The sequence below is a fragment of the Pelobates fuscus genome, chromosome 2 (genome assembly GCF_036172605.1).
Source record: "Pelobates fuscus isolate aPelFus1 chromosome 2, aPelFus1.pri, whole genome shotgun sequence".
NCBI classification, from domain to species: Eukaryota; Metazoa; Chordata; class Amphibia; order Anura; family Pelobatidae; genus Pelobates; species Pelobates fuscus.
In genome coordinates, this window is record NC_086318.1 from 184,453,871 (window position 1) to 184,469,131 (window position 15,261).

The 15,261-nt window shown below is 36.2% G+C and overlaps 1 protein-coding gene across 2 annotated transcripts in view; it reads left to right on the top strand.

The window, feature by feature from the left end:
* Positions 1–15,261, top strand: part of SENP6 (SUMO specific peptidase 6) — an 80,749-nt gene that overhangs the window by 31,995 nt on the left and 33,493 nt on the right. For both annotated transcript variants that reach the window (XM_063443005.1, XM_063443006.1), the window contains 7 exons: positions 644–876; positions 1,890–2,048; positions 2,396–2,429; positions 5,352–5,543; positions 7,708–7,925; positions 11,383–11,492; positions 13,251–13,367. In XM_063443005.1, coding sequence (XP_063299075.1) covers positions 644–876; positions 1,890–2,048; positions 2,396–2,429; positions 5,352–5,543; positions 7,708–7,925; positions 11,383–11,492; positions 13,251–13,367 — 1,063 coding nt within the window. The remainder of the gene's footprint in view (positions 1–643; positions 877–1,889; positions 2,049–2,395; positions 2,430–5,351; positions 5,544–7,707; positions 7,926–11,382; positions 11,493–13,250; positions 13,368–15,261) is intronic.

Consider the following 15,261-nt stretch of genomic DNA (forward strand, 5'->3'; position numbering starts at 1 on the left):
GGGAAAGTCATTCTTTACGGTTTGATACTAAAGCAGGGGTTATGTAACCTGTAAACTCAATAAGAAGAACTTGATCTGCATTGTTTTGTGTAACCCTGTTATAGAGCTTGCATGCATGATATAGAGCGCCAATCAGCATGTATTAAAATCTTGGGGGAAATGGTTTGCATGTTTTCTTCTTACTTTGCCATTTTTGAATAAATAGATACTGCAACAGATTGGTAGCCCAGTACCTTGACCACTATTACCCTTGTTGTCGATCATTTTGCAAAGAGCTGTGGTCCAACTAGTTCTACTTTTCCTGTATGTTTCACTAATCGTATATGTCTCATTTGGTAATCCCTTCACAAATCGCACTGCAAGGCTGACATTATTATTAGATTCCATATCTGTGCTAAGACACTATACTTCCCTGTGGCATGCACTCAGTCAAATTAATGGACAAATCAAAAAGTCTGAGCCTCCAATGAATACTGTTTGAACTATTTGAATATATGAGAGGAGAGCATTGGGAGTAAAATGTGCTTTTGGGTGGCCACAATGTGGTTTTTTGGTTTTTTTTTTTTTATTTTTTTTTGCTTGCTGCATGAAATCATTATGTCTGTGTGTACATGTTTAGTTTAATGTTTGTTTTATTTTTAAGTTGTATTGTCTAGTGACGACGAAGACAATGCCAGTACTGGAAGTACAAACCGTATTGAGAGCATCTCTCCGAGACCTGCTGATTCAGCTTGTTCCTCTCCTGCTCCGTCATCTGGGAAAGTAGAGGCAGCACTGAAGGAAAATAGTTTCCTATTGGAGAATACATTTTCTAATACACCATCTGTACCTGATCCTAGCATCATAATACCGAGAAAAGCAAAAATGAAAGATGAGGTAACATATGCGATAATTGTGCAATTACTGAAATATATTTTTCATGGCTGCTTTTTCTAAGAAAAGGAGTATCTTGGGAAGTTGTTTTGGTGACTATAGTGTCCCTTTAACTGAAGAGCACTTATACACCACCTCAAAATGCCTCCTTGGAAGAGGTGCATGCACAGTCAGCCGTCTTCAAAATGATTTGAGCAGCAACCTATAATACCTAGTATGTATTGTTATATTTAGAAGATATTGAAAGTTGATGCATTATTGGGGGTTGGACAGGTGCACATGTAAAATAAAATTGTCAATAATGACACCATATTGTAATTCTTTACAATGGAACTTGCTATGAATTGAATTGTCTATACAGTGCAGCAATGTAGTGTTTTCTGGGTGCTTTTAAGACATTTTCTTAACTTTTTCATACTTTAAAAAAATATATAAATAAATGTTAAACCAACATAAAAACTATTCTCTTTTTAGCCTTTTACCACATAATTAATATGAACTTAATTTTATTATTCCTTAATCTAATATACATCTTTAAACCTATAGCTTGCAGCTAGAAAAAACTTTTCAAATTGATTTGTGAGAAGTGTATCTGACTTTTTTTGTGCATATAAAGGTTTTTTCCTTTTGGCTAATTTTTTTTATTGCCTAGATTCATTTTTTTTTTTTTTTTTTTTAATATCCTAATGCACATGTACAGTAAACGTTACTAAATAGCAGACCCCCTCCATCACCTACCGGGATCTCATACTGTTCTATGGGGCTTGATCCTATCCTATGAAAAGTACAAAGTCCCGTAGATCCAGATATACTTGTGCATTGATGCTTTTCAGCTGCTACAAGCAAATCAAATGCCTTTATTAACCACGGCCAAACAAGTAGACCTGGGTTTTACCTGTGTGTTAAACTACTTAAAAAATGTATAAGCCATGTCACTAGACTGAAGGAATAGTATAAAAATAAAGGTACTTACACTGCCTCCACGCTAACGTTTCATGTTTTTTCTTTCCTCGTAGTTTGGCAATTCGGTCACAGAAATATCTGTTAAACGACGCAAATATTCTCCATTAGAGATTCAGTTTGAGTCAACACCAGTAACGTGTGAAAGTTTTATCCTGTGCTGCCGAAATGTACGAATAGGAACATTTTGCAGTGTTGTGGAAGAGCCTGTAGTGGTAGGTCCAAACTTTTTATTTATTTTTTTATTTACAATTATATTGATATCTTTCTTTACTGTTGGTTTAATGTGAACTATTTTTGTTGTTTACATTAAAGCTTTTAGATACTATAATTGTATTAAACGTGTGTGAGAAGCTGAACCAGGATTAGACTTCATGTATTTACGTGTTTCTTCTCTTGTCTATTCCCTTTGCTTCAACCCCTTTGGTTCCTAATACCCATTTAATAAAGGGCAGCGGGGGCATTTTTAAAATGTATTTGTGTGTATATTTTATTTACAGTTCTAGGACATTTTGGCTATTACATTTGCATACATTTTTAAACCATTTCATTTTTTTTACAGTTTTGTCTTGACTTCATAAAGATACGTCTAGAAGGTAGGGAATATTTTTATGTGTATGATTGTAAACTAGATTTATGGTGGATGTTGCTTGGGTTCATTTTCAAAACCGTAAAGGCACAGGCTATTGTCTTCTGCAAACAATTTTATCTATAGACTGTGCAAGATAAATAAACAGAAATTACTGTTTTTCAGAACTAGTGAGAAATGCACTAAGCCTATGCCCTCAGCTGAACACTTTATATAGATGTTACGCTTACTCATTTGCCATTCAAATATTAATGCCACATGAGCTCAAATTACTGTATGTGCCATACAATAAATATCCAATATCTGGTACTCGTATGCTGCATGTATATAGAAGAGGAAAGTCTGTATTCACTTTTAATAGTCTGGGAATGTTGAATTAAACTAAAATCTGATGTTCATTAAGAATCATTAAAAATTTAAGATAGAAATGTTGCAAATTGCATGAAGTAAAACTGTCTTCAACACTTTTACCTATAGAGGCTTATTCACAAGCAGCCATTTGCCTAAGATTCTGGGATTATTGAAAGTGAATAACAATTTAACGTTAAATGCCTGTTGGTGCAAGTGGAAAATATATATAGATGGCAGAGGAGTATAGCTGATAATCTACAGAAACAAACACAATAGTATAATACTGTAAATAAACATTGAAACTGCGCAAATATAAGTGGAACTCACAAGATGTAGATGGCAAAATCCTCTTAGGGTGCCTCCCCTTAGGTATATGGGGGGGGTATATCTAGAACTCCATCTCAGCTGGTTGATGGTATCACCACAATATGGAAGTCCGGACTCAGGAAATGATTAAAAATAATCTACTTTATTTTATGTATGAAAGATAAAAAAACAAATTTTGGTCCAACATGTTTTGTCTGACAAAAGACTTCTTTAGGGACTCAATAATAAAAACAAATTGTATATATAAAAATATCCTAACAAAAGGACAAAATGGCAACATAACCCTTCCCTCCCCAGTCCTTCCTTATATGTGGCTGTCTTTTCTTCCTATTGGTGGTCCAGGGAGCGTTGTCCTCACTGTCCAGCTGTTTCAAGGGATTCAATTGATATTCGCGGGTATTCGATCCGTGTGATGTCATTTCCGGGTGACATATGCGTTCCAAATGGCAGCCATTTCGCGTTCCACCTTCTGTAATGCGCAATAGTAGTCCAATGTTGATGAAAACATAAATGAAGTCCTAGGTTCATAGTAAGGAAGCCTACAGGGCTCAAAATAAGTGCAAAAAGTAATGGGGAAGGGGGATCAGCATAATTCAAGTATTTCTAAGCCACAAGCAGTTGAGGCCAAACATTGTTCTTCGATTTGCAGGTACATTAGGGAAATACATTTTTTTTTCTTTTAATCTAAACACCCCTCCAAATCATTTTTTTTATGATTATAATTTTATTTATTTTGTTTCTAAACATAATTTTTTACATTTAAAAGGTTTTTCTTATTTTTTTCAAATGGTGTTGTTTACCTATGTACTGGGTAAGTGCTACCTCATTGATGTCTGTGTTCTATTTGGATTTCCTTCCATCTCTCTTTAAATACATTATATGCTGGATGTATTTTTTTCATGCATTACTTTTTGCACTTATTTTGAGCCCTGTAGGCTTCCTTACTACGAACCAAGGACTCGGTTTATGTTTTCATCAACATTAAACTGCTATTGCGCATTACCAAAGGTGGAACGCAAAATGGCTGCCATTAGGAAGGAAAGACAGCCACATATAAGGAAGGACTGGGGAGGGAAGGGTTATGTTGCTATTTTGTCCTTTTGTTAGGATATTTTTATATATACAATTTATTATTGAGTCCCTGATGAAGTCTTTTGTCAGACAAAACATGTTGGACCATATTTGTTTTTTTTATCTTTCATACATATAAAATAAAGCAGATTATTTTTAATCATTTCCTGAGTCCGGACTTCCAAATTGTGGCGATACCATCAACCAGCTGAGATGGAGTTCAGGATATACCTAAGGCGATTTTGCCATCCTCCTCTGCCATCTATATATATATTTTCCATTTTGTATGGGATAAAGTCTGGAATATTCCGAGAGGAAGCTGTTTTTTCACTACTACGATAAGTGATTGCTTTTGTACAGTTAGTTATAGAGGTGTGGGCCTTACACACTCTGTTGCTTTTCTGTCGCACATTGTTAGATGCAAGTGCCAGAAAGCTTTAAATTTTTCCAATATAAGAATATTTAAAGGGACACTGTATGCACCATAACTGCATCATGTCATTGAATTGCTTCGAACGTCTGCGGTCCCCTGGCTCTGTCCTTCCATTCAGCAATAATCTGTTTGTAATGTATTAATGCTAAACAAGAATTTCCAGCAGCATATCCCTTCAGTGCTGTTTCAGGTAAGGAGAAGGCATTAGCCTAAACAGCAATAGGCGACCATGAATGGCTGAGCGTGTCAGCTGACTGCAATCTTCCCATTACGTTACCATTGCAGACAAGTGTCTTCAAAAATTGTTTAACACTGACTGAAGGGACCGTGCCTGGAGTCTCCAGGCACTATAATCAATTCAATGAGGTAAAGCACTTAAAGTGCCAGCATTGTCCCTTCAAGATAGAAACTTATTACGGTGTATTTGTTTCTTATGCTAAAACACATGCTACACCTCAAAAACCATTTGGACTCTGGTGTTCATGGTTATTTATGTCTTAAAATATAGTTTTCATTTATTTTTGTGATTTTATTTTAAGGACTGCACAGGGTAGAATGAACAGATGTTGAAAAGTAGTGAGCGGGTTTTTGTCCAAATATTTATACAAAATGAGCACACCGTTTCTTAGAAAAAAAACCTCTTTTGAATTCTGTGTTTTTTCAAGCCCAAATCGGTTGGGAGGAGTTGTTTTTTTCATGTGATCACCTATGCAATTTCTAATATTATGTTTTTTTTTTCTTTCATAGCTCTTCCTGGTGCTACAGAAGGGCAGGAAATACATTTAAAAGCATCAGATCTTACTAAAAGTGAATGGTGCAGTGCTCGGAAACTCCCTGTAGTATTTTTTCAAACTATCCCTGCTACTTGTCAAAGTTTGCGATCCCATCTCAAAATGAGTAGAGATAATGGCACTGGATGGTATGACTGTAGATCTCCAAGTAAGTTGATTTATTAATATTAAAAACATTGCCCGCATTGTTTTATCTTTTGCATCATATTGCATACTAATGTATTTTATTTTTATTTTTTATCATTTCTAAACTGTACTATTGTGAGTTGTGTAAACTTGCAAATATCTGAATATTATTGTGGTAGAGAGACTTACAGTCAGGTCCATAAATATTGGGACATCGACACAATCCTAATCTTTTTGGCTCTATACACCAAGACAATGGGTTTGAAATGAAACAAGATGTGCTTTAACTGCAGACTTTCAGCTTTAATTTGAGGGTTTTTACATCCAAATCAGGTGAAGGGTGTAGGAATTACAACAGTTTGTATATGTGCCTCCCACTTTTTAAGGGACAAATCACAGTGAGAAGCGCCTCTAGCGGCTGTCAATGAGACAGCCACTAGAGGCTGGATTAACCCTATTATAAACATAGCGTTTTTTCTGAAACTGCTATGTTTATAGAAGAAAGGGTTAATCCTAGCTGGACCTGGCACCCAGACCACTTCATTAAGCTAAAGTGGTCTGGGTGCCTATAGTGGTCCTTTAACCCATTAAGGACACGTGACATGTGTGACATGTCATGATTCCCTTTTATTCCAGAAGTTTGCTCCTTAAAGGGTTAAGCTTCAAATTAGAACATTTCTCCAAGGCAGTTAAGGTTTCTCTTCAGTAATTGTGCCTTAAATTGTAAATCCACATTAAACTTCCCACAGCTCACGCTTTGTATGAAGAACTCTGAGAGTGACTGTGGTTGAGATCTTTCTTTATTGGCAGTTATTCAACCTGAGATTAAAACAAAACAAAAGCCATCAATATCCCAGCCACCCACAGTGCAAGGAGGAGTAAGTTTCCACTTGAACACCATGGTGTATTTTGGTTTTGTTTTGCCATAGGCATGACTAAACTTGGGCACCTCCTAATCTAAATTTCCCCCACCCGTTCCTGACGGCACCTCTTCCTGTTTAAGACCAACATACACTTTTACTGATACGAATACCGAAGTACACTTACTGACAGACACGCTGTTTAACCAACACACATGTTCACTGACCGACTTATTCTCTGATTTAACACATGTACACACTCACGGACAGCCACACATTCACTGATACTGACACACTCTCACACACATTTTCTCATACACTCACTAATTGTTGTTTTTTATTTTGATTTTAAAGTGGATTACAAGCACACAATACTGTAAGCAGCATCTCCACAAACACGCAATACCTCATGCAGCACCCCCTCTGCACGAGGATAAAAAGGATAAAAATGGATAAAAGTTGGTACATTAGGTGGAGCAACAAGTTGCAGGGTGCAGAGGTGTGGACCCATTGGGATGGGCTTGGTGCTTCACCTAGGGCCATGGAAATGTTAAGTCCTGTCATACACACTAGAGTTTTAGAGCCAGTATTAGTTCTTATTAATATTAATGGAGATATATGCAGTATAACTTAACTGTTACACTACCAATGACAACAATTTCAACTTAAAAACATAATGTAAGCTTTTTTTTTTTTTTTTTTGGACCCGCACTGATTATTAAATAGAGCAATACAGTCATAAGAGACGACATTGCTTGAAAATAAAAATGAATAATTTTATCCCTTGATAAAGGCATTTTTTGCTGAAACGTTGGGGGTGTTTTTGTGACTCTGTCCCTGCTTCTCATCAGGTCTGAAATGCTTGTTGTATATTTTTTTTACATGTATTTATGTTTGCGGGTTTGGATTATATTGGTATCTAATTTTTCTATTCTGTATACTGACGTTTTGCTATTCATAGATTACGCATTTGGCGTTTATATACAGATATCCAGAATTCTGGTTTTTGCTTTATAGTGTGATATGACCCAATATTTTGCATTGTTATGTAATTCGATATTCCAATAGAGTGTACCCATTGAATAAAGATTTTTCTTTTTTTGTATATAAACATTTATGGTCGTGCTCTTTACTTTATTTGTATTTACATCTTTTGGGGATATAACCTCATGTAAGTGAGCACCCTACATCTTATTTTTATAGAGCTCCATTTATGGGCTAGTCTACATTTAACATTGGGTGTGCCTACCTTTATTTTTTTTAATGACCTGCAATGTTTTTCATTGAAATTATACTTAAATCTAATGCCTCCCTTTTTTATTTTAGATGTAGATGAGCAGTATATTGTTTTAATCTTTGAAGATGCATTGAAACCAAAAGAAAACAATGTTCTTGAAGATATTCTGAATGGTATTGGTATCAGGAATAACCTCTCAAGATTTCTTGTTAAAATTCAATTTGAAGAGGCCAACGGGAGGCTTGTTGCCTTCACAAAAAACAGCGAAGAAATGACGTCGCTTCAAAAGGACAATCTAAACAAAAGTGTAATTTTTCATTTTAACATTTCCTTTCAATACAAATTTACATGTATAATTAAAATATGGAGCTGCTGCTCCAATATTGGTGCATATAATGTGATGTCTCACTAATAAGCTAGATAAGATATGTCTGAATCCATTATTCATTTACTTTTGTATTTTTTAAATTTGCTGGGGTTATGTTTGTTGGGGAGGGCTGAGCAAATTGTCGACGAAAATGAAAGCACTCCAAATCATTTCCTACAGGTTTCTGTTTTTTAAATTATTTGTGCAATTTGTTATATATTTGTATTATAAAGGGCACTTAAACAAGGAAGAACCTTTAAACTAGTGAATCTCACTCTCCTCAGTCAGATTAACCTTAGGGTACTCGAACACTCTAAGTGGATTATTCGCTAAGTAGTACATTTATAACATTAAGGGCATTTTATTTGTATTACTGTGCTATATGTTAGAGTGCTACCTTTATTGTATCCTCTTTTAGGACCTGCCAGCAACAATTAGGTCTTTTCACAGTTACCTTTCACTACATTAATTACTTTTCCAGTGGCTATTAAAGGAGCACTGATACGTATTCCTGGCACTATAGGGTTATTAGGTCCCACCGCCCCTTCAGCCACTTACCTTAATCCAGCGTTGGGCTCCCTCGGCGCTGGTGACCTCTCCTCCCCCTGCTGATGTCTGCTCCGAATGCACTTGTGTTTCCTATGGACATCCAGCGTGTCTTCAAGGAGACTAGATGGACCGAATGGTTCTTATCTGCCGTCACATTCTATGTTTCTAGACCATCACTAGAGGCTGGATTAACCCTCAATGTAAACATAGCACTCAATGTAAACATGCAAACTGTTATGTTTACAGCCGCAGGGTTAAAACTAGGGGGACCTGGCACCTAGACCACTTCATTGAGCTGAGGTGGTCTGGGTGCCTATAGTGGAACTTTAACAATACTGCCTTATTGGTGACAATGTATATATTTACATCTTTACTCTTCTATGATTAGCCCCCTCAAGATGTTAAGGCATGCTATGCCGTCCTACAAAAAGAGTGCTTTAATGATGTTAGGGTGGCATAGCACTTACTAACAAACTGGCCCTCCCTCCCGGCCCAAATACTTATCCACTGTGTCGTTTTTGACAGCCCAGATAGCCAACATGCAGCGAATCCTGCCGGTGTCATATGATTGTGGTGACACCACAATCACATTACTCTAATCAGGTGGATTGGCTGCAGAGGGACTGCCGAGATTGTCAGTCAGGTACCCGAATATAGATATACATCTATCTCTATATCTGAGTATCTGCCTGACCACCTAGGCAACTGATCAGTCACGTGATTGCACTGCACATGCATGTGTGATATTATGGTATGAGAGCTGGGAAGTAACATTCACAGCTACCATACCCAGAGAACTTGAAAGCTTTACTTGCAAGCCTTCTGTTTAATTTTGGTATTTGGGGGGTAGTCTTAAAGGACCACTATAGTGCCAGGAAAACATACTTGTTTTCCTGGCTCTATTGGGTCCTTGGGTCCCCCTCACCCTCTGGGCCCCCCTACCGCTGGGATCTAGGGTGAGGAAGGGGTTAATCCCTTACATTTTTTCCAGCGCCGGGCTCCCTCGGCGCTGGGGACTCTCCTCCTCGTTTCCCCGTCACCGGCTGAATGCGCATGCGCGGCACGAGCCATGCACGCATTCAGCCAGTCCATAGGAAAGCATTATCAATGCTTTCCTATGGACGCCGGCGTCTTCTCACTGTGATTTTCACAGTGAGAAGCGCCTCTAGCGGCTGTCAATGAGACAGCCACTAGAGGCTGGATTAACCCATAGGTAAACATAGCAGTTTCTCTGAAACTGCTATGTTTACAGCATAAAGGGTTAATCCTAGATGGACCTGGCACTCAGACCACTTCATTAAGCTGAAGTGGTCTGGGTGCCTATAGTGGTCCTTTAAGGGGAAAGGCGGCAGGACTGCAGGTACTATAACAAATTTGATAAGATGATAGGTGTTAAAGTGCCTACAGTGTCCCTTTAAGATCTCTGGTTAGACAAATTATAAAATATTTAACACAAAAAGATAATTGTATAGTGCACGCTATCTGATAAATACAGCAAAACAAATGGATTCTGATAGACAGCAACTCACAAATAGGGAGTGGATAAGTGCCACTCACACAGCCACAAGTCCTCATGATCAGTGGATCTTATTATAATAAAGCCAAACCCGGTCAGTAGAACTTCTTCTTCTGCTTCCAAAAATATTTTATTCACAAAATCCAAATATAATCCTCAAACAGACCCATTGTAAAATAAATTGCCTTGTAACACAGCATTCTTTCTATCCCATTGTGGATATAGCCAATTCAGGGATTCTGGTTGATGCTATAATCTTTTATGGATGCTGCACCTTAAAAATAATTTGTGATCATTGCATGAAATATTTTGCACATATCTTATCTTGTACACTATATTGTGCACAATTTTATTTGCATTAGATTTGTTTTTAAATTCATTAGTGCCCATTTTTGTGCACTATTTGTTTTAGATAATTATTTGTATGTTTTTTTTATGTAAAGGAAAAACAAAATCTCTTATGTAGAGCTGGTAGACAAATCTAAAAGAATCATGTATTACAATACATTAGGGGAGATTTATTGAAGTGTCCCAGAGAGTTTTGCACTTTTTTTTTTTTTTTTTTGGCAAAATATATTAAACCTGCCCTTTTCATTTATTTACTATCATTCTTTCAATCCCTTTTCCCCAGAAAAAAAAATAAATAATGTTTTCTTTTTTTCCACCACTCTTAAGGGAACACTTGGGCCCTATAACTCCTTCATCAAAATTAAGTTATGGTGCAAGGAAGTCCCTGGCACTGTCTTACCGTTAGGTTAAACCTTTCACGAACTGTATAACCCCTAAGTCTCCACTCCAGCACCGTATGTCTTGGTCGCCTCGGCATCCGCTTAGTTTAAATCTTCAGGACAGACCTTTTTCAAGCTTTTTATATGAATGGGGAGCTACTGATTGGCTTAGAGCATCAGTTGACTATTCAATGGCTCCAAGCTAATCAATGGTGCCCCTGCCTAGCGGCTCTTACAGACTTTCATTCTGTAGATATTGACAAAAAGCTTGTGGAGAGGGCAGATAGAGTCTGAGCTGGTTAAGAGCTTTTGGGGTTAAACTGTTCACGAATTGTTTAACCCATAAAGATAAGACTGTACCAGGGACGTCCTGGCAGCATAACAACTTTGTTTTGATGTCTGTTCCTTTAATTTCATGTTATTTTCTGAAATGGATATTCCTATGAAAAAATTCAGTCATTTAATAGGCAAAAAAACACGGCTTTTAAAAGTAATTTTAAAACCATTTAATAAAGTGTTATTTCATTTTTTGTTTCAATTAGGTTTAACAACTCCCTCACCCCCACCTTTGACATTTAAAATGTTTTAAATATTTCTGAAATAGGCTGTTTCTGAAACGCGGATGAAATTGCGTAGTGCAAATTTGCAGTTCTACACTGGTGACGAAGATGAAGTTGGAGATACACATACAGTCTTTGTCGGCCCGATAGAAAAGTAGGTTTACTTGTACTTTTTTTTTTTTTGCTATGTGTTTATCACTGTGTTTTTTTTTTTATTTGGTTATGCTAGAAAATCTCCACTAACACTAATAGTCCCCTTGGATACATATGTACCTAGCTGTGTGTTCCATGTGCTCAGCAAGGACAGTGGTTAATAGGGAGGGGTAGGAGACCTGGCAAGAGAAGAATATTTGTAATGTGAAGGCATTTGATTTTGATGGAGTGTTGGAAAATATAATTATATCTTTATTAGTTTAAGATTCACTCCAAATTATATATTCTTTTCAGTGAAGGTGTTGTGGGTGTTGGAGTCCCTGAATGCAGTCTTGTCTCACAAGGTTATAAAGTTTTCAGACGTTTGATGCTCTGTCTATGACTAACCCCCCATTGCAAGTAACATTATATGTTTCTTTGTAACCGTATCTAAAAACTTAATTGAGATGAGTGTTCCTTGAATGGAATAGTTATTAAACATGCCTGTAAGCCAGTGCTGAAGTAGCCTCTTCACAACAGCCTTATTTACTTCTGCTTATCATAGAGGGTTATGATTGTTGGCCAGTGTTTCCCAGAAACAGCACTGCTTTCAGCTGCTGGGGCAACAATATATATGCACAAAAAAAACACCTTTTATTAAGATGAGTTGATTTTAGTTTTTAAACCGTCCTATTAATATAATTGATATGAGTTTCGTGAATTAGGAAAGACATGTAGTACTGTTAAAACCTGAAGGAGCTATTGCATGCTTCATCATCTGTTTCTATCAGGTAAAAGACTACTGAAAGAAGACAACCACTAAAGACACTTCCTCCTTAAGACCTTTGATTTATTTAAGTCTTCGTGTCTGGGGTCATCATGCACAACATGATGTTGAATACTTCTAATGTTTCTCCTAGAGAAACATTAGAATCAGTGCTTCTCTGTGAAGCATTGGATTTATTAAACATGGCAATAGCAATATATCCTATGGCACCAATTCTTCTCCACAAAAATCAGTGAATTGGACAAGTGTCATCAAAACTGGAAACTTCATTGGAGGAGGAGCAGCAGCAGTAAGACGTCTGTCCCTTTGGATTACAGATAATATAGTCTTTTCTTTTCCTTTAACTCTTCACAAAAACATTTCACAGAAACATTTCAAATATGAGTTAAATTATTTTGTTTTTCCTTTGAACTTCACCTAACATTTGGGTCATTTCTATTATAAATATTGTTCATAGCATACTGATCCAATCAAATAATTCAACCCATAAAATTAGCTTCTACATTTTATTTATTTTTTGTTTTAGTTCTGGGCTTATCTCCTGATCATTTAATTTATTCTCAAAATTTTCATACAACAAATAAATATATATATATATATATATATATATATATATATATATATATATATATATATTTTTTATTATTATTTTGAATTGGTTGTTTTTGCATATTATAATGGATATATTCTGTGCGGCACATGGTAGACTTTCATTTCCAGTCTGTAGTGTTGAGTGGTAGGTTAACTGGAAATGTTTTGTAGCAAAAATATTCTTCTGTTCCTATTACAAAGTAATTTTATCTAAACTTGAAATGTCTTATTGGCATTCTCATACCTCCCTGCACTTTGACATGCTACTTCATCAAGACAACATCTGAGTTTAATTTTTTCAGTATTAGGCTTAATAGTTGTAGAATGATTTCTGTTAACATTGCTGTATATTGCTCTACTTTCTATTGCCAATATAATTAACTTTTGTCATTTATTTTCAAGATTAATCGTTTATCCACCTCCACCGGCTAAAGGTGGGATATCGGTCACCAATGAAGATCTCCATTGTCTAAATGAAGGGGAATTTTTAAATGATGTAATTATAGATTTCTACTTGAAGTAAGTTTATTTTTCACTATTATTGTTTTGTCTGAAATAAGTGCTTTAAAAAAAGTTGCTAGAATAAACTTCTATATAAACGCATTATTTACATGGTAGAACACTTATTCAGTACTTACATTTATTTTCTTTTTTAGCTATAATTATATATATATTTTAAATGTTCTTTTTATAGGAATATTTCTATTACAGTTATAAAAGAAGAATAATAACAATGACCGCAAAAGATCTTCAGCTAAAAGCATATAAAGAGTTTTGTAATATTAGCCTGTTAACAAATAGCATAAAATAGGGGTGCGTGGCATGGGTCACGATTGGAGGAAGACGCAGGAGAGCTCCGCTACCCCAGGTCGTTTAGAGCATTTAAATACTCAAATTTTTGCGAGCTATGGGGAAAACAAAGTGACCAGGGAACCTCCCTGGCAGCCTTACCTCAAGATTTTTCATGCATGATGGACGAATTCTAGTTCGTGCCGGACAGCCTACAAGGACCCAGGCATCTGGAAAACATGGTGCCGACATCACAGGGGTCCAACAGGATTGCAGACCATGCAAAACGTGCCATAAGAAGACACACTCGCGCAGATTTCCACGTAGCTGTCTACTATTTTTGCAAATATGTAAACAGATAAGAGCTAATAGCGCCTTGATGTACTTCTTGAGGTAGAGGTGTTTCCAGAAGTAGAATATGTGGAGACAGAAAATATAGCAAAAGTTAGAGTAGTATACCCTGTAACTATTAACATAAGAAGAAAATGACACTCAGTTTGTAGAGTTAGGATAGCTGTATCTAGATGCGCCTAAGGAGATGTCTTATCTTTAAAGGGACACTATAGTCACCTGAACAACTTTAGCTTAATGAAGCAGTTTTGGTGTATAGAACATGCCCCTGCAGCCTCACTGCTCAATCCTCTGCCATTTAGGAGTTAAATCCCTTTGTTTATGAACCCTAGTCACACCTCCCTGCATGTGACTTGCACAGCCTTCCATAAACACTAACTGTAAAGAGAGCCCTATTTAGGCTATCTTTATTGCAAGTTCTGTTTAATTAAGATTTTCTTATCCCCTGCTATGTTAATAGCTTGCTAGACCCTGCAAGAGCCTCCTGCGTGTGATTAAAGTTCAATTTAGAGATTGAGATACAATTATTTAAGGTAAATTACATCTGTTTGAAAGTGAAACCAATTTTTTTTTTTCATGCAGGCTCTGTCAATCATAGCCAGGGGAGGTGTGGCTAGGGCTGCATGAACAGAAACAAAGTGATTTAACTCCTAAACGACAGTGAATTGATCAGTGAAATTGCAGGGGAATGATCTATACACTAAAACTGCTTTATTTAGCTAAAGTAATTTAGGTGACTATAGTGTTCCTTTAAGTGCTGTAGTGCAAAGAACCTTCAACTGGATACAGTAGGTCCGGATGATATCGGCCCCGCATTATAGGCTCAAAGTATGGAGCAAATTAGCATATTGCTCACTACACAGTGCTCAGATGATATTTTCCCCACCAAAGAAATATGCGGTACCAGGCCCGGCAAACAATCAGGGTGAAGTCCAATAAAGTTTAAAATATTAACAAATGTTTTTAGATTTGCTTGTAAAAACAAATATATATATATATATATATATATATATATATATATATATATATATATATATATATATATATATATATATATATGTAATGTGCTTTTATAGAATTGTTTTATTAACTAGCACATTAATAAAGTAGTTAATAGTTTAAACTTTATACTTTTTTTTTTTTTTTAGACCTATACTTTTGCCAATCCATACGCCCCTAATAGAAATCTGCTTCTGTTTTGTTCGAAGACTCTGATATTACTAGAGAACTTTTATAAATGCTTACTCGTAGTGGCATGAGTCATTGATCTGAT